The sequence below is a fragment of the Peromyscus leucopus genome, chromosome 7 (genome assembly GCF_004664715.2).
Source record: "Peromyscus leucopus breed LL Stock chromosome 7, UCI_PerLeu_2.1, whole genome shotgun sequence".
Classification (NCBI taxonomy): domain Eukaryota; kingdom Metazoa; phylum Chordata; class Mammalia; order Rodentia; family Cricetidae; genus Peromyscus; species Peromyscus leucopus.
In genome coordinates this window covers 27,833,031-27,851,629 of record NC_051069.1, presented here as the reverse complement: position 1 = coordinate 27,851,629, position 18,599 = coordinate 27,833,031, and the positions used below count along the sequence as shown (strand labels likewise).

Here is an 18,599-nt window from a genome sequence, read left to right as displayed (position 1 = left end):
GGATGACCCAGCCAGGAGAAACCCAGCGTCCTTGCCCCGTGCATGGCGGACTCTTGGCACACGTATGACATATGCCTCTCTGCGACCATATAGGCTCAAAGCCCATGGGTGACAGGGACCCCTTTCCTCTCTCGGCCAGAGAAGCAAGATCGAGATGGTCAGGCCAGGGTCCCCACCTCTGTCCCTGAGCTTGTGGGTCTAAGGGACCCCCGGACTGGGGCTGGAGTGGCGTTCACCACCCGGGGTGTCGCGGGGGGGCGGAGAGAGCGGCCGCCTAGCCCAGCCCCGCGGATGACAGGAGCCGGGGAGCCGAGGAGGGAGGAGCCGCCGCCGTGCGCTGGGCTGAGGAGCAGAGAGAGCGGGGCGCCGAGTGCGGGCGGCTGGGAGCGCGCTGAGCGGGGGAGAGGCGCTGCCGCACGGCCGGCCACAGGACCACCTCCCCGGAGAATAGGGCCTCTTTATGGCATGTGGCTGGTAACTTTCCTCCTGCTCCTGGACTCTTTACACAAAGGTGAGACCCGCGCTGCCGGCGGCTGGGCGGTGGAGGCGGCGGGGCCGGGATGCGCGCGGCTGGAGGCGAGGTGCGGTGCCCAGTGGGCTCCAGGTGCCCGGGTGCAGGACCCGCTCGGGTGTATGGCGCTGGGTGGGCGCGAGGGGTGGGGCGGCTCCGCGAGAAGGGTAGGGTGAGAGTCAGCTTGGGACCGTTTGCCAGCCCCCCTCCGTCTGCCGTTTAGGGGCGCGCCCGTGGGGGGCGGTGGCCAAGGAACCCCTGGTTTCCCTGTCCCAGCCTGGCCCCAGTTCTGCCCTGACCCCCTCCCCCAGCCCCTTGCCGGCTCTCGCGGGTTACTGGAGCTGGGACCCCGGGGTGCCCTGCGAGCCAGGTGGTCCTCGGACCAAGACTTCATCCCGGAGCCCTCGGTAATTGGGTCCTCGGACCTAGGGAGGCTCACTCCCGCTGTAGCTTCGTGCGCCCCTCGACCGCCCTCGACCCCCGCCCTGGCGCAAATGCCGGCGCACCGCATGGCGCTTATCCGCGCCTGGCTGGGTGCAGGGCTGGGAGAGCTGGGGGTCCCGAGAGGCGGGGGTTTCCTCGGACAGCAAGTTTGTTCTTCAGATCCGAGGGTCGCCCTCACCTATATCCCACCCCCATACCCCAGGCGCTAGCCCCGGCTTCTCTGAGTCTCCCTGGCCACCTTAGGCAGTCTGCCCCAAGGTGCGAGACTCTTCGCTCCGGCGCTTGGCCTGCTGGACTAGGGGACAAGTGTTCAGACTGGGGGGCGTGTCCCTTTCCTCGGAGAGAAAAGGTTGCTAGGGGTGGGTCCAGGTGTCCGGCATGTCCAGACCAGCTCCTGGGGCGCCGCGCACCTGATCTAAGAGGTAGCCGGGACTGAGGGGTTAGCCAGAGGCAGGCATTTCTGATCTTAACCAACCTGGGTACCAAATCGGGACCTGGCCAGCGCGGGCAGGCAGTTGAGCTTCTAGGCTGTGGCAGAGGACGTGCCCCCGGGCGCGCAGATGGCGGGAGGGAGAAGAGGCGGCCGAACTCCGCGCCCTTGCGCTGTAGAGCACAGACGCTCCTCGGCTTTACCTGCTCAACCCTCTAACTTTTCTCCTTCGCGCCCGGAGGGCAGCTTCCCCTTCCGCCTCCTTTGCCTGGGCTGGCCTGGACCAACAATAATTCTTGCCCCCTAGGCGATGGAGAAGGGCAATCGAGAGCCCGGGAAGGGGGTCTAGTCCTTTGCTGAAGCCGAGTTTGCAACCTGCCAGAACCCAAAGCAATGCCCAGTAGGTTTGGGGGCGGAGGCTAACCCTTATTTGTGGATATGGTCAGGTCAGAGCCAGTCTGATGGCCTAGTCTGCTGGGATTTTGCCCAGAAGATCCGAGTGCTGGGCAATGGGTGGCCTTAGATGGTGAGCAAAGTAATAGACTTTCTCAGGCCCAGTGGGGGCCACTGGGTAACAACACTAAGGCTGGTCTAGGTTGTTTAACTCCTTGCCCCCTGAACTGACCCCTTCATCCCACCTTAGGCTACAAGCTTGCCTCCTGCCCCCACTGCACACCCCAGTTTTCTTTCCTGGGGCTCTTCCTGCTTCCCTCCACCCCGACAGGCTGGTTTGGCTCACAGCTTTAATTACGTTAATATTAAATATACATAAGGTGAGGAGCGGCTTTCTCTCTCCACAGCTCTCACTCCAACCCCCATCCCTTTCCCATTTTGTCAGGCAAGCAACACAGACCAGAGCTGCTGCTGCTGCGGCCACACTCAACTGCTTTGTCCCTCACCTTGCCCCAGGAATAGCCCATTTCTTAGCAACGGAGACCCCTTCACAAGTACCTGCAGGACGCTGCCCTCCCCCATCCAGGAGCTCTGCATTAATAAATGAAGCCCAAGTTATTTGATAGGGAAGGAGCAGATGGGGGCGGGGGTGGAGAAAGGCCCTCAAGGCCACAGGGCAACAGCTGGAGGGGCCGAACCCTCTCCTACTCTAGCAGGAAGTTGCCACTTACAGTAGGTCTTGTGGGTAGACAAGAGTTAGCAGGTATGGCGGCCCTGGGTGGCCTTTGGGTCTGCGGATCCCTGGGCTCCTCTGCCATTCAGAGTACCAGCATCTGGGTTGGGCGCCAGGCAGCCTTGCCAGACAGGCCTATCTTTTCCTTGGTGCCTTAATTGGGTCTTAGGTGCCAGGCTGATCCCCAGGGGCCTGTTCTGCTTGGGGTGGCATGGTAGGTGGGTGGTGGAGGCGGCTGGGGGAAGATGTAATGTGGGGAAAGCAAGAGAGATGGGGCGTGGTTTATTTCTCTCTCGTTGCCAGTCACCCCCGCGGCACCAAGGAAAATGTAAATGCGAATGTTCCAGCCTGTTACAGAAAACAATATCCTCTTGCAATAATTTGTACGTCCATCTGTGAGGAGCGGGAGGCGGCAGGCAGAGAGAAGAAAACAGGGGGAGATGGAGCGTCCTCTGGATGGAATTAAGCAGTTATTGAATGTTTTAAGCTTCTGTTATTTCCATTCCTCTCAAAATACCTTTTTTTTTTTTTTTATGAAGCCTGAGCTCAGCCCGTTTCCCCAGAACTAAACGGGGAAGGTGTTTTAATAATCGGTTATCGAGTCTCCAATAACTGCCTTATTATTGCCAAAACAAATCCAGGTCTGGGCAGCCAGATGAACCCCAGCGAGGCTCTCTCTGTTGTTACATCCAACGTGCCAGCATCTGTGTTGCCCGAATTTGCATTTTTACTGTGTAAAAGAACAAGCTTCCTCGGCACTAAAATTCCTGTTTTCTAAAAGCCAAAATAATGGGTTGCATTGATTTTTTCATTTCCCACCCCAACCTCTCAGATGGGGACTCAGGGTTCCTCTCTCTGGAGAAGACCAAATTAAAAGCCTTTGTCAGGCCATTAAGAAAATCTCTAGCATTCTGTTCAGCATCTAATTAAAAAGGGGGGTTGCTGGGGGGCATGTTTCTAAAATCTCAAAGTGGCAAGTACAACTTAGAGGAGGTAGGTGAAGGACTGGTAAATGTCTGGGAGGGATTGGGTGGCCAGAGGGACCCCAGCTGCTGGAATAACATGAAGGGGAAAGCAATTGCCATGATGCCCGGCAAACCTTTCTGATGCCTCATTTTCCTGGGCATCAAAGCCAGCTGCCTTGAAATATTTCTGCTGCAGAACGAGGAGCTCAATTAGAAAGAAAAAGCTAGTAAGCGGTCGACACAGAGGCAGTGCCGGCCGAAGTTGAACAGGTGCTGGGCACTGGCCAGAGTGGCTGTTTTTCTTTCAAAGAGGGAGGAGGTGGGCACACAGATAGTCAGGTTTGGCCTGGCCATAGTTTGCTCAAGAAGCAGGCAGGCTAGGGGGTCCCCAAACACAGGATGAAGGTCTGCTTAGAGAACATCACAGGCGTGGAGCCTTTGGCAAGGTACGGACCACAAGAGCCCTTACCTCCTCCACCTCTTTAGGGAGTCCATCCTTGTGATTTGTTTGGTTCCCTGCCTTGGCTGGTGAAATATGACTTTATTTGTTTGGAGAGCTCTATCAGGGTGTTTAGGCCTGAGGCTGGAGGTTCTCTCCTCCCCATGTTCTTGGAGGGGACATTTAAAGTAGTTACAAGGGAGGATCTCCGAGTTTCCTGAAGTGCTTTCCTAGCCCCTAACCTAGTACTTTGATTGGAACCTGGGTACCAAGAATAGGGTGAGCTGCAGGCGGCAGAGATGGCAGGAGGCCAGGAACCGGAGAGCAGGCTCCAGATTTGCATATAATTTGCATATGTATTTGCATGCTCACCTAGCCAGGCCAAGAGCCTAGTCCTGTGAGGAGCATCCTAATCCCAGCTCCAGTAGGAGCTAAGCAGTAGCTTGCTCCTTGTGTGGAATAGGAATGGACAGGAATGAGAGAGAAATGGCCTGGTAACTTCCACACAGTTTCCAAGTTCTAGGCCTACACGTGCTTAGCGCTGGCAGAGCAAGCCCAGCAGCTCTCCCCTTCTGTACCCAAGACAGATAGTGGTGCTGGGTGACTAGGACAGGATGGGCGACAATGGGCAGAGAGAGCCTGAGGCAGAGCAAATGTGAAGGGTGGGACATTCCCCTGGTGCCTCAGGATTCCAGTTATGGGAGTCTTCTGGGAACGGAACATTTGAATGGAGGGGGTTGGGTTGTGATTAGAGTGAAGAACCATCGGTGGATAGGATGGGGGTATTAGATAAGGCATGGTGCTCTCTCATCCTCCAGTTAGGCAATATCCAGCTTTGGGAAGGGTGGTGGCCTCTGAGGGAGGAAGTCAGAGCCTGCTGCTTCTTCTACCACGATGAAGGCAGTTGGTGCCTGTGGAAGGTCCCACTGGGGGCAATGGGCAGGCAGGCAGGCTGGGTAGAGTTTGGAGTGATGCTTGAAGGGCAGACACTTAGGAGAGCTGTGTGATTACTCTTGGGAAGCCAGCTGAGACATCTGTGCTGGGAGCATGGCCTAGGATGGCCTTGTCTGTTTTTCTAGGGCCCTGAGCAAATGTCACCCTGGCAGGTGCACCTCTGAGGCCTTCTGGAATGTGCGTCTGCCTGCTTGCTGGTCCAGAAGGGTCCTAGTCTACTAGAGCTCAGAGAGTGCATGCTTCAAAGGGTGTTATGTGGAGCTCTGAGAGGTCAAGTGGGGTCTTGGGGGATGGGTGGGGTTAGGAGGGCAGGGTCAATGGACTGAGCTTTGCCTCTTGCTATCTGATTCCTTCAACTCCTGCTTTTGTTTGTTTCACATGTTGTTGTTGATGATGTTGGTGGTGGTGGTGTGTGTGTGTATGTGTATGTGTGTGTGTGTGTGTGTGTGTGTGTGTGTGTGTGTGTGTGTGTGTCTGGCTTCTGTGGTAGAAATTTGGAGCCAAATCGACCCCTTTGTGTACATCCTAGCTCTGCATTTACCAGGCCTAAGACTTGGGGGGCGGAATCTCTGAGTCTCCTTTCCTCTGCCTGAGACTAAGGAAGATGAAGCACACACCGTAGCCAGAACAGAGCTGGTGCTCAATAAACATTAGGCCCCTTCTGCTTCCTACGCTGCCCCCACCTTCATCCTCCTGCCTTGACCCCAAAATAGATTTGGAAATCCCGTCTCTCCTGAGCAGTTGTATCAGCCAGCCCCATTTCCAGCAAGGTCAACTGTCTTAGTCCTTAGGACACTAAGAAAGACCAAGTGATGGTCAGGACAGGGGGCAGGAGTTCCTTCCATCTGTCACGTCACAGGGTAGCCTGTAGGGGTCTGCTTTAGAGAGAGAGCCGCAGCCAAGTGGACACCTGGGTGTCCTTGGGGAGTCCAGCACCACCCCTTGCCCCATTCATCATGGCTGGTGGCAGTAGTGGCAATGGAGAGGGCTGAGGTTGAGTCTAGACTCTGAGTTCTGGCATTTGAGGGAAGCCAGGACTGCTCTCTTAAGAACCACAGTTCATAAGGCTGGGGCTGCTCAGTGCATCCTTACCACGCTTGGTGCAGTAAAAGCAAGAAGGAGCATGGATTTGATTCAGTGCGGAGTGTGTACAAGAGCTCCTCATAGGGTGAGCCTTCCAAGTGTCTCTGGATGTGTCTCTCCCTGCTGGGGTAAGCCTCTCTGTTGTCTAGGTTGTCTGACGTTGAGAGAATACCCATGACCTTTGGTGTCCCTGGTCATTCCTCTCTCTATGACCCAATCTGCTATATAGAAAGAGCATGCAACCCAGAGATCAGGGGTTGTCCATGGCAGCTTGTAGCCTTTGGGCTCTGTGCTCTGTAAATGAGGGGAGGGGGTGCTGTAGGCCCATCAACCCATGTGCCCTGTTGGACAGATGTTTGTCCAGTGCTGCTGTGGCGTGAGCAGCATTAGCCTTGGGCATCACCCATGCCACTCCAGCTGCTCCTCTTCTCGTCTGTTCAGCACCCCTAGCACCACCCCCCCATGCCCTTGCTCTACATGAAGCTTGCTCTGACAGTTTCCAAGGTCACCATCTTCATTAAGAACAGTTATTCAAATGCTAGTTGCATATTCATTAAGCTGATTTTTCTAAAGAGATGTGTGTGTCTGTGTGCGCGCGCTCGAGCACACTCATACACACAGGCATGGTTAGAGAGAACATTCTCTGTGGACCTAGAAAACAGGCTTGGTTTGTCTATCACAGGCAAGTTGAGGTGCTTTTATTCTGTAATCTGTAAAATGGGTAGAATGACCAGTGTCCTCGCTATCTCACAGGCAGGTATCACCGCCTGTGCGCAAGAGTAAGGGGCATAAGATCAAACACTGTGTGAGGGTGCTTTGTACACCGAAGGAGACAGCATGCAAACACACGCATTTGAGAAAACACAGCAAAGCAGTTCTTGCCCTATAAATATTATGCTAATTTTAATGTATAATTACTATCGTTTCATCATAGGTAATGACAAAGATCTCACGAAAAGACAGCTGTGTGCGCCCGTCCCTCTCCATACCCCCACCCCTCCCCCACCGGTGGAGAATTTCCCTAGTTTTATTTTCTGTCATTGTGGAGACAGCTTGTGAGTACAGCCAGGCCTGCAGCAGCCATCTTCCTGCAGTTCCCCCGCCATCCCCGTGCATGTGTGATGGAAAGACGCCACTTCGGCTCCCCTGCCCTCCTCCTTGCTGCTTAGATATGCTTTGAGTCTCTAACTAACGCCCCTGGGGATGACTGTCCCTCTAGAGAATCCAGTCTGAGTCCCACTGTGGTGATGTCATTGAAGGCTAAATTACAAGGGTCATGGATACCCATGTTCTAGTGTGGCCTGCCTGGAACCAATGGGGGTAGGGGGGTTGGAAGCTGGGGCCAAGGAGGAGAGGGGAAGTTGGAAGCCAGTTATGGAAGTAGGACAAGAATCCAGGTAAGGGTCATGACTAGTGGTCTCTCAAAGTTGGAAGGTACCTTGAAGGACATGGGATGCATCTCCCAGCCAGACTTGACCCCTCTGCAGCTACTCTACCTGGCTCCCTTCCTCTTCACTCACATGTCCAGTAGCAGGGACCGTTCCCCTGAAGGATGTTGTTTCCTGTTTCTGTGGCTCTGTGTATTTTAGAGCCCATCCTTAGACCCAGCCCAGCCCTGACATGCTCTTGTACGTTCCATTCTCATCTTGGCTCCATCTTTGGATCACAGATCGAGACACAGGCCTCTTCCGCTTATCACCTATCAGCCACTTATAAAGGGACATCCTTCCCATCTGGGATCGCTCCTGTGGCTGTAGAGCCTCCCTAGTCCCTCTGCTGCTTCATTGGGTGACATCATCTGTTTCACGATGCTCCGATGTACCTGACAGAGGGAACCTCGGAGCCAGCACGGACCCCAGTCTAGGCCCTGGCTAGCTGTGTCCTTGGAGTAAGTGACTCCACTTCTCTAGGCTTTGTGAATGGGACAGATTGGAGAAAATAATCTCTTAAATCCCTCAAGTGTTAACAATCTAAATGTGGGGTTCTCCAGGGACAACTGCGCTGTCTGAGCTGACTCCCTAGAAAGAACTCTCTGGCCGTGAGAGGCCTTCCTCTGACAGGCCTTGTCTAGAAAGGGCTGGAAGATTAAAGAGTCCGTCCAACTGTCAGCTGTTCCTCATAACTCCTCCTGGAGCCGATGGTACAGGGGCCTTGGAGGCTGAAGGATAGCCGCGTCCTCACTGGATCTCAAAGCTCTCTACTTGCTGACTAGGGGAACCATGTTTGTGTTGAGAGTACTAAAAAGACCAAAACCAAACCCACCGCTGTTTCTGATGGGAATGAGGAAGCCCCTGAATAGCCATTCTCAATGAGCTTTGAAAAAGTGGTCATCCCAATGGCCAGAGCAGGGGCTTTCCGGCATTGGGGTGAGAGAAATGGAACATCAGTACCGGAGATGGCTCCAAGCAACGCAGAATTGCCTTGTTTCAGATTGCTGCGCTGTATCAAACACTCCTCTGTAATGTGCACGCTCTTGGAGACAGTCTGCGTATAATCTAGTCTGTTGTGTGGCTGTGGGACTCAAGGTGGGTGTCCATTTGAGACACAGCTACACATGAGGAAGAGGGTAACATCAGGAACCAATCTAAATGTCCGTAAAGTGGGGTCTTTTCAAAAATGGAATTTTGAGCAATGGCTGCATTAAAGGCTTGGCATAAGAATTAAGTGAATAATGTTGCAAGAAAAGGGCTCTTCCTTCATGGTTGCCTGGCACCAAAGAGATGCTGAAAAGCATCAGTGGCCGTGGTAGTGTGAGGAGTGTGGTAACCCAGGTGTTCCTGCCTAGTTTTCTTGTTTTGTTTTTTATTTTGTCGACTTGACATAAGCTAGTTACTTTGGAAGAAGGAACCTCAGCTGAGAAAGTGCCTCCATCAAATTGGCCTGTAGAGCATTTTTAAAAATTAGTGATGGATGTGGGAGGGCCCAGGTCACTGTGGGCAGTGCCATTCTGGACAGGACATACTGGCTTGGATTAAAAAACAAAATCAATCTGAGCAAGCCAGGTGAAGCAAGCGAGTAATCAGCATTCCTCTGTGTTCTCTGCTTCAGTTCGGGGTGCCCTGATGCCCCTCCGTGATGGATCTTAACCCGCAAGCCATGTAAACCCTATTTTCCCCCAGTTGCTTCAGGTCAGGGTGTTCTCACACAGTAATAGAAAGCAGATCAGACAACAGGTGTGCCCAGATAGGAGGCAACCCAAGGGCAGGAGGCAGGAGACTCGGTCCCTGTGGCTTCATCTTGCCCAAGGACAACACAAAGTCCTGTTACCTGGGAAGCACTGTGGTGCCGTCTGGGAGACTCACCCACTCCTCCCCAGAGCCCAGCCTCACACTATCTCCAAGTGCAAATGAACCACAAAAGGGTTTTCTGGTGTCTAGCTGGTCCTCTGGGGTTTGGCACCTACTGGTGGCTGAACAGAGGCCCCGTGATTGCTCCCCATCTGGGCCCAGTTTCCCCAGCTGGGGCATGAGAACAATCAGAGTGACGCTCCGTCATCTGTCTGTCCCACCTGTAAACCTTTGTGTGCAAATGCATCCATGTAATCAACCTTGCAAAATAATCCGCAAAACCTGGCCAGCCCTCCTACCTAAGGGGCTCCATGGGAGACTGTAGGGGGTGGGGACAGCAGGGGAAGTGGCCAGCAGGGGACTGCTATTGCCATGCTTGCTCATTGATCATGTAACTCTTCCTGGATTAATTCCATGGCCAAGCTCAGTTAATACACATGGTGGGAAGGCTTGTCAGCATGTCCACAAGGACCGTGTTGCTGGGATGGGAAACATGAAGCCCAGTGCGGTACATCTGCTTTCCCACCTATTGCTACTGAGTGTAGACAGAGGACACTAACTTCTAAAATAGCATTTCTGGTCCTGTGACAGGCCCAGGATGGCTGTTGTCTAAGGCGCTGCATCTTTAACAAATTTCCAGGTGATTCTTATACATATTCATGTTCGTACACCACTGTTTTAAGTTATTCTGATTATCGCCATCATCCTGGGTGCTCAGTAAATATTTATTGCATAAGGACTCGTTTACCCCACAAGTACTTCCTGCTTGTCTCCTAAGACAATAATACTCATAACAACAGCCCCAAATACTTGAGAGGTGCCAGACACTTACATTCTCCAAAAACTGTCATTGAGGGAGATACTGTCGCCTTAGTTTTACAGAGACTAAGGCACAGAGAGGCGGGGTTGTCTTGCCTGGGGTTGCACACATTGCTTATAACTACTAAAGCAGGGATTTGAACCCAGGGAATGTGGCACTGGCACTAAGGCTCTTACCACTGTGTAAGCGCCTCTCTTGTGCCCAGGGGATGGGGTGACCACTGAGAAGGCCACTGTCCTCAGGAGTTCACAGTCCTGCATAGTAAAAGGGTCCTCCTACCCCCTTGGTCCTTCCTCTCTTCTGGTCCTCGCTCCTCTGAAGACTCGGCACCCTCTCTACCCACGCATGCTAGGCCTGGGGAAGTACTCTTTAGAACTGAGTGGGTGTTTCAGGTGCCCAGGGCTCTGGCAGACACTCCTCCACGCAAAGCCCAGTGAATGGAAGGAGTAAAAATTGCAAAGGAAGAGGACTACATGACTCATTGTCCCCGTGGAGGCAGCGAGGTGTTAATATTTCCGTCCCCTCTGGTTGTCACTTCTGATGATCGGTGATGCTGACATGGGGTAATTTAGTGTGCGCCCCAGAGGAATGTTAGCAGTGCCTCACGCTGCAGCCAGACACCTCCCCGCCCCACTCCAGGCAGGTGGGTGGGAGACCACTAGTGTCGCTACGGGCGACACCCATGTCAGGTTTCCTTTGCCACGCTAATCCCCCATGTGATGCCCAGACAAGCCAAGGGTGAGCTAGTTGGTTGATAGGATGGATATGCAGGTTCTAGCTGTGACCCTGGGGGCAGCCAGATGCCTGGGGGCGATTTCTGGTTTAAAAATATTACCGTACTATTTCTACACTTCTAATCTCCTAGCGATTTGGAGCCCTGTTTTATGAAACACAGCGTCCGGGTGATGCTCGGTGTTACATGGGTAGAGAAGATTAAATGGGTTTAAGGCTGGACGTCTGTCACATGACAGCCGGGCCCATAACTTCCATTTTCTATTAAAAATCCATTTCCCCCTTTGACCAGAAGCAGCTTTGCTGTTGATCTGAATGTCTCTCTCTTTATTTATGAAGGATTCCCCCGCCTTCCCTTGCTCTCTGTAAATTTGCTTGGTTCTGTCTGCAGAGAGAAGAGAGAGCTGGAGGGGTGGCGGCGGTTTAAGGGGAAGGCTGTGTGGTCTGCTGTCGTGGGGTCGCCTTTCTAACTGGGGTTAGTTTAGAGAGAAAGGTGAAGGAGAAATGTCACTGGGTCCCAGACTAGGAACTCAGTCCTGTGATGGGAAAGCTCGGCTGGGCAGCCAGGTGCTCTTGTCCCTCAGCTGGGTCCTGGGTCCATCTCCTCCCTCTCTCCTCTCTTCCCCTTCCAATCCTCCCCCCTCCAACCCTCCCTCCCTCTCTCCATCCCTTCCTTCCTCTTTATCATCCTCCTCCTCTCTCCTCTTCTTTTTTCTTTTTCACTTCTTTCTTTTTCTCTTTCCTTCTCCCTCCCTCTTTTCTTCCTACTCTTCCTGCTCTTCTTTTTCTCTTTTTAATTTTCCTTTTTTTCTTCCCTTCTTCCTCCTCTCCCTCCCTTCCTTCTTTTCTTTCTCCTCCTTTCCTCCTGTCCCTCCCTCCTGCCTTCTCCCCATCCCTTCCATTCTTAATTCCGGACCTATCTACCTATCCACCTACCTACACACCTATTTACCTATCTACCTACTCCCCCACCCACCCCCTCCCTTCCTACTCTATATCTCTTTCCTCCGTGTTTCTTTCTCTCTTTGTTGAGACATCTGCTCTTGTTGTCCAGCCTGGTCTTGAGCACCCGGGCTCAAGCCATCCCCCTGCCTCAGCCTCCTGAGAAGTTGGGAATCCCTGTGTACACCATTTGTGGCTTGCCGCTGCCTTCTCTTCCTGCCCGCATGATCTTGCAGAAGTTACTGACCCCCTATGAACCTCCTCTTTTTCACTAACAGGACCTTCACTTCTCATGTCTATGCACAGATTAAATAAGGTCACAGAAGCACCTAGCCACCCCATGCCCAGGGCGTAGTCCAGCCTCCACCCAGGAAATGTGGGTCCCCTTTCTGGGACCTGGTGCCACCGGCCATGCCCGTGCATCTCCAGAGAGATAGATGTCCAGCCCTGAAAGCTGTGTCTTGGGTCTACTTGAATGAGAGCAGTCGCCGTTGTGAGGAGGCACTTGGACAGCCTGCTTGGTGTCTTTCCCAGTTTGGAGACACCACCCCCCCCCCCCCCCCCCCCGCACCCTACACCTTGCACCGCTGCAGACTGCAGCTGCTGCCGCAGCCTCTTCTCTCCAGCCCTTCAATCCTCCAGCCTGGGGGTCTCCACAGTTCCCCCAAATACCCACAACTCACTGCCAGTCTTTACTGGGGTCATGTCGAGCTTCTCGGGATGCCTTCGCGCCGGCTCCCGGCACCTTCAGGGCCAGCCTCCTAGTCCATGCACCTTCCAGCTCAGAGGAGGCCAGGCTGTGGAGTAACTGCAGCACCCTGGCTCTATTCTGCAAGCTTTACTTCGCAGAGCTCCTTCCCAAACTCGGCTCTGGGCCGAGGCTTAGCCCCTCACTGGCTCTCCATTGAGGAGATCTGAAAGGTAGCCTGCTTCTCCTTTGCATTTTGATGCCCCTACCTTCCCTGGAATACTCTGGGACACTCAGCTGGTGCTTTGTGTGTGTTTCCTGGAGTGATGAAAGGCCAGAGTCAAGGAGGACCTGGGGAGGGGCTGAGAAGGAGAAGGAGTCAGCTATGAGGAAATGGGTTTGGATTCTGGAGAGCTGCGTCCTGATCATTTTAGGCAGCCTGGAACCTCCAGGAGAGTCGGGACCTCCCACCCACACATCCTCATTAGGGGAGTTGAGGTTTTTGCCCTCCATTAGGCTCAGCAGCCCCACGAGGGGACTTCTTCTGCTCCACCGCACCCTGCTTCTTTTGGATATGAGTACAATGTGGCCCAGAAAGGCTAAGCCACTTACATAAAGTCACACAGCAGGTGATGAGCCTCCAGAAGACAGGCAGTCCTGCCAGACTGTATCCAGGACTCTGTAGTGCCCCATCTCCTTGCTCCTTTGCACATCACTGCTCTGTAGATCTCAACAGGAGCTGGAGCAGGAGAGGAAGTCCTGAACAGGTCACACTAGACTCCCTGGGGTCAGACTGGGACCCAGGACACCTGCTACCCCCCTTCCGAACCATTGCCTCCACGTCTATTCACCAGCTGATTTGCCCAGATTTTTCATTCTTCATGTGGCAAGAAATCTAGATACCTGGTTGGCCGTGCCTCAGTTTCCCTCTCATGGATCTGTCCACTCCCTTCCGTTGGCAGACAGGGTGAGGCTAAATTAATGTTTATTTAAGGGCTTCTGCATTTTGAGGTGACAGGTGCCTTGTGAAGGTAAAATATGAACCCAACCTAAGTGCAAAATGCTATTGTTTTACACCTGAGGGTGATGTTTCATGATGGCAATGCACTGTCAGAACCATAAGCAGAAATGAATGGTGTGTCTAATCCTCCCCAGCTCCCCCACACTCTGAAGACAGCAGCTCGCATCCTGGAGTGGGAGAAATATGAGGCTACTCGTCTTTTGCTATAAATCTGCTGTTTCATCAGCCCTGACAGGTGGCTGGACAATCCCAGTCAATTCATCAATTAAATCTACCCATTTGTAGTTGCTGGGAACCTTGTGTCCTTGGCTCTGAGAAGAGCCAAGGCCTCCAAGTGCAGGAGGGCTGCTGTCATTGTGGTTGATGCCCCTGGTGGGAGCAGGAAGGGCTGTTCTCGGAGGCAAGGAGAGGGGAAGGGATTGCTAGTGGAGGAGGTAGGAATGTGCGTTTGGGTGTGGCTGGGGCAGAGAGAGGGTAGGCAGGGCTTCCAAGGCCTGGAAAGCCAGGTTTCTGTGGTTTGATTGTCTTCAGCTTGATGATTCAGCAGAGCAAGTAGGTCTGTCTTCTGCTTCTGGTGACAGGGAGGCTTCTGTTCTGACTCTGGCCATGTTGTGTCAATTTAGATAAGTCGGTTAGCTTCTCAGTCTTAATTTCTTTATCTGTAAAATGGAAATAATAATAATAATAATAATAATAATAATAATAATAATACTGACAATTCACTTTAGCAAGTTAAGATGAAGGACAATAGCTACCTACTACTGACAGAAATATGATGACCCCAGTGGGCCCAGCCAAAGTGTGGCTCACAGCTGACAGTGAAGCCAATGACTACTGTCATTATTGGGTGGCTCTTGTCAACACCAATGGCTCTGTCCAACTTCAGTCTCTTCCTCAGACCTTTACAATAAAGATTTGGGAGCCCTCTCCCATGAAGTGAACACTTCCTGGATTCCTTTTTGTCGGAGAACTTTCTCAGTTTCCCTGTGTTTATTTGACAGGCACAGTTGGAGACTCATTCCACGTCTTGGTATAGTTTCGCTCCTCAGAGTCATGAATCTGACATGGTAGGGATAGCTAAGTAATTCGGTAAGCTCAGGGGTGTCCCTGATCGCTAAAGCTAAGCTAAGGACTGCTGGCATGTCCAGAGTCTACTAGGACCACTGCCAGGAGAGGTGGAGGGGGGGAAAGAAGGAGGGAGAGAGCTGGGGAGGAGGGAGGGAGAGAGAGGGGTCAGTGTGGCCTGGTTGTGTTTGAGGAAGCCTCTCTTTTCATTGCATTGATCATATTACAGCCACACATTGCCTATTAAGAAAGCAATGCTGCGTCAAATGCTGGGTGGGCATCCCAGAGATCCCACTTACTGGTTGATTGAGTCTTGAGGAAGACAAGGGAGCATCTCAATCTCCTCCTTTTGTAGATCAGGCTGATAATGGTCGCCCAGTTCTAGGCCATTGGGAGGAGGCCACGAGGCCATAGACCCGACAATGCCAATTATTTGTTGAATGCATCTTGGCCAGGAGGGCCTCTCAGAAGGTGAGCATGGAGTCCCACCCCCGGGCACACTGAGAAGTCTCACTGAGCCTCTGCTTAACTTGTAAAATGGCCTGATCTTGTGATCACTCCAGCCACAGAGAACAGGCCTGCTACCAGAGCTTCTGAGGGTCTCCCTGAGCAGACACACTCAGTCATGGACTATTCCAGAGGAGGCAGTGTGAGGATATTACCAAGAAATGCTGCCTCCCCCAGAGCCTTTCAGCTGCTGAGGGTCCAGGGCCTGGTGGGGACAGCAAATGCATTTTCTGCTAAGAGGATGCCCTGACACTGTAGCCAGGAGCCCACGATGTTTTTTTTTTCCCCCAGCACAGCTGCTAATGGCTTCATCACGGCTTTTTATGAGATGATGTGAATTGCTCTGGCCAATGAGGCTTAATGGCCTTCCTCAACGACCTGCCTGGTATATTCTCCCTAGAGGCTCTGCTCCGAGTTAAGGCAAGAATATTAATACAGTCCGTCCGGATGTGGGCTCTCCCCCTCCCCATAAAGTTGTGGAAATTGAGGTCAAGTTGGGTCCCCCGCAACGTTCTTTAAACAAGCAGCAGCCCGTTGCTTACTCTTTCATCTTCTGGTGGAGAGGAACTGGCTTCCCCCACACACACACAGGAGAGTAGGGGGCCAGGTTCTCTCCTCCATTGGGTTGGCCTCCTTAAAGGGGGAAGGCCCCTGAGTAGGAAAGGAGGCTCCCCCCAATTCCTACAACCGGGCAGGAGCAGGAGGTTCCAAGGTCTGATGCTGGAATGGGAGGAACAGACACTGCCCTTCCTGCCAGGTAGCCCTGAGAATGTTTCTCTATGGGACTGGGGTTTGGAAGAGTATCAGGGATGGAAGGGGTCTTCCCAGGCTTGGCCACCCTGCTTACTGTCCAGTGAAGAAGGGAAGGCATGGTGATGTACGAGCAGGGACTTCTGCAGGCAGTCAAGACCAAGGCTGGGCCTCTTGTTTCAGATCCCGAAAGGTCATCTGGAACATGCACTGGTGACCTTTAGGGACCCAAGGTAGCCCTCATGGACTCCCACTGCCTTCCATTCCCCAGGCTAGCACCCCACCTGCTCCACCTGTTCTCCTCAGGCAGTGATTGTGAGGTCCTTTCCCTGTGACCTGCAGCCTAGGGGCTGGAGAAATGGCTCAATGGTTTAGAAGCACTTGTTCTTTCCAAGGATCCAGGTTCATTTCCCAGAACCTACATGATAACTCTAGTACCAGGAGAATTGATGCCCCTCTGACCTCTGTGAATACCACACATGCATGTGGTACACATATACACACATACAGGCAAAAAAAAAAAAAAAAAACACCTTGTATACATAAAATGAAATAAAAAACATTTTAGAACAGAGAAAGAGAGAGGAAGGGCGTGGGGAGGAGAGAAGCCATCTATCTCCCTTTGGAGCTGCACAAGTGAGTTAAAGAAATGGCTGGAAGCCAGGCTGAAAAGACTAGGCGCTGAGTAAGTACGGACCTAGGTATCTCAGCGTCTCTCCTGCTGTGTGTACTGCCACAGTAGGCGGTGACGTTGGACCCTTCAGGCACCAGGGTTCGCGGCAGCCTCTCTCCATGGACTTGGTTCAGCACAGTAAATGAGACGTTTGACTCTTGTCATTCCTGAACCAACTAACCAAGAGACATCTACAAAGCAGGAAGTGTCCTTCCTCTTCTTTGCCGTGGCCTGGTAAATAATTCGTCCTCAGCGAGTGCTTATTGACTGGCTGGCACTTGAAGGCTGGATGAGTCAGTGCCAGCCTGCAAGGCTTCCGCGCACGTCTCTGCAGCAGACCCTAACCGAAGCTCTCTCCTTGCCTCCCCTGCAGCCCGCCCTGAGGATGTTGGCACCAGCCTCTACTTTGTAAATGACTCGCTGCAGCAGGTAACCTTCTCCAGCTCTGTGGGTGTGGTGGTGCCCTGCCCGGCCGCGGGCTCCCCGAGCGCGGCTCTTCGATGGTACCTGGCCACAGGGGACGACATCTACGATGTGCCGCACATCCGGCACGTGCATGCCAACGGGACTCTGCAGCTCTACCCCTTCTCCCCCTCCGCCTTCAATAGCTTTATACACGACAATGACTATTTCTGCACTGCGGAGAATGCAGCCGGCAAGATCCGGAGCCCTAACATTCGCATCAAAGCAGGTGAGGGACCAGACACGGGCACCTTGATGGGGGCTCCCTGTGGGGCCCGAACACAGAATGGGGCGGGCGGCGGCGGGCTGGCATTGTGAGGGTGTGTATGTGGTGTGTGCGTGAGAGCTTAGAAGAAACATTTACTTGGGGACAGCTTGGCCATCTACTGTGGTGCCTGGACACATGCAAAGTGAGTATCTACCTCACACAGCACTCACTGCCCGTGAGTTAAGTGAGACAGTGTTCCCCACTGAAACGGGAAACTGTTGCTGGAGTTTCGTTTTCTGAAACCTGTGCTGGCTGATTTTGTGTGTCAACTTGACACAAGCTAGAGTCATCAGAGAGGAAGGCGCCTCCGTTGAGATCCAGCTGTAAGGCATTTTCACAATTAGTGATCAATGGGGAGGACCCAGCCCTTGGTGGGCGGTGCCATCCCTGGGCTGGTGGTCCTGCGTTCTATAAGAAAGCAGGCTGAGCAAGCCATGGGGAATGAGACAGTAAGCAGCACCCCTCCATGGCCTCTGCATCAGCTCCTGTCTCCAGGATCCTGCCCTGTTTGAGTTCCTGTCCTGACTTCCTTCAGTGATGAACAGCAATGTGGAAGTGTAAGCCGAATAAACCTTTCCTCCTCAATTTGTGTTTGGTCATGGTGTTTTGTTGCAGCAATAGAAATCCTAACTAAGACAACTCCTTTTCCTGAACTATATCAAGAAAAGTGCAGATAGTCGTATGTAATTGAAGCAATTTCCATAAGTTTCAACTAATTCCCAGCACAGAACTACACCCACAGCACTTGGGAAGTCTTGCTCTTTCTATCTGTGGTCTCTGTTCTCCTCAGGACAGTCACTCTCCAGACTTGGAATAATTTGGATGTTTTGCCTTGTCTGTGCTTTACAGAAATGGAGGCTCACATTCTGCCTTTTCTGGAGTCTTCAGCTCACTATTCCCATGGAATTTATCCTCACTGTTTTGTGTGTGGTGGAAGGTCACTCATTATCACTGATGTATAGTATTTCACCGTGTAAAGAGGCCGCACGCTGTTTGTCCATCCCATCCTGCTGTTGGTGGGCATTTGAGGGCTGCACAGCTCAGGGAACTGTCATTTAAGTACAATTCAGGATGAAAAGCCTTAGCAGTGAAAGATCTGAATCTCTGTGGAGGCAGAGAAGCAGGGGTGATCTCTGTGGGTCAGGCCTGGAAGTGAGTGAGTGGCTTTGATCGGCTCTTTTTAACTAGGACATCACAACATACTATACTTCCGATCCAGATAGGAAGTGCCTCAGATAGCAGGACGGCACCCAAGGGTGGGCAGTGGTTTCCTTACAAGGGAATGTGGGTGCAAGAGGAGCCTACGGTGTAGCTCCAGAGTGCCATCTGTCCTACAGCTGTGCTGGCCAGGCCCTGGTGGGCAAGTCTAGTGATAGGCCCTTCAGGATGAGCTCCTGGACTCCAACCTCCCACCACAAAGCCTCTCTCACAA

The 18,599-nt window shown here is 52.8% G+C and overlaps 1 protein-coding gene across 3 annotated transcripts in view; it reads left to right on the top strand.

Annotated features, from left to right (window-relative positions):
• The first annotated feature begins 326 nt into the window (after positions 1-326).
• Positions 327-18,599, top strand: part of Dscaml1 (DS cell adhesion molecule like 1) — a 335,803-nt gene continuing 317,530 nt past the window's right edge. Inside the window, exons 1-3 of one of the 3 annotated variants that reach the window (XM_028866436.2) lie at positions 423-511; positions 16,811-16,866; positions 17,046-17,128. In XM_028866436.2, coding sequence (XP_028722269.1) covers positions 16,850-16,866; positions 17,046-17,128 — 100 coding nt within the window. In that variant the 5' untranslated portion in view covers positions 423-511; positions 16,811-16,849. Of the gene's footprint in view, positions 512-16,810; positions 17,129-18,599 lie in introns of all 3 variants that reach the window. The other 2 variants (XM_028866435.2, XM_028866438.1) reach the window with 2 other exon arrangements.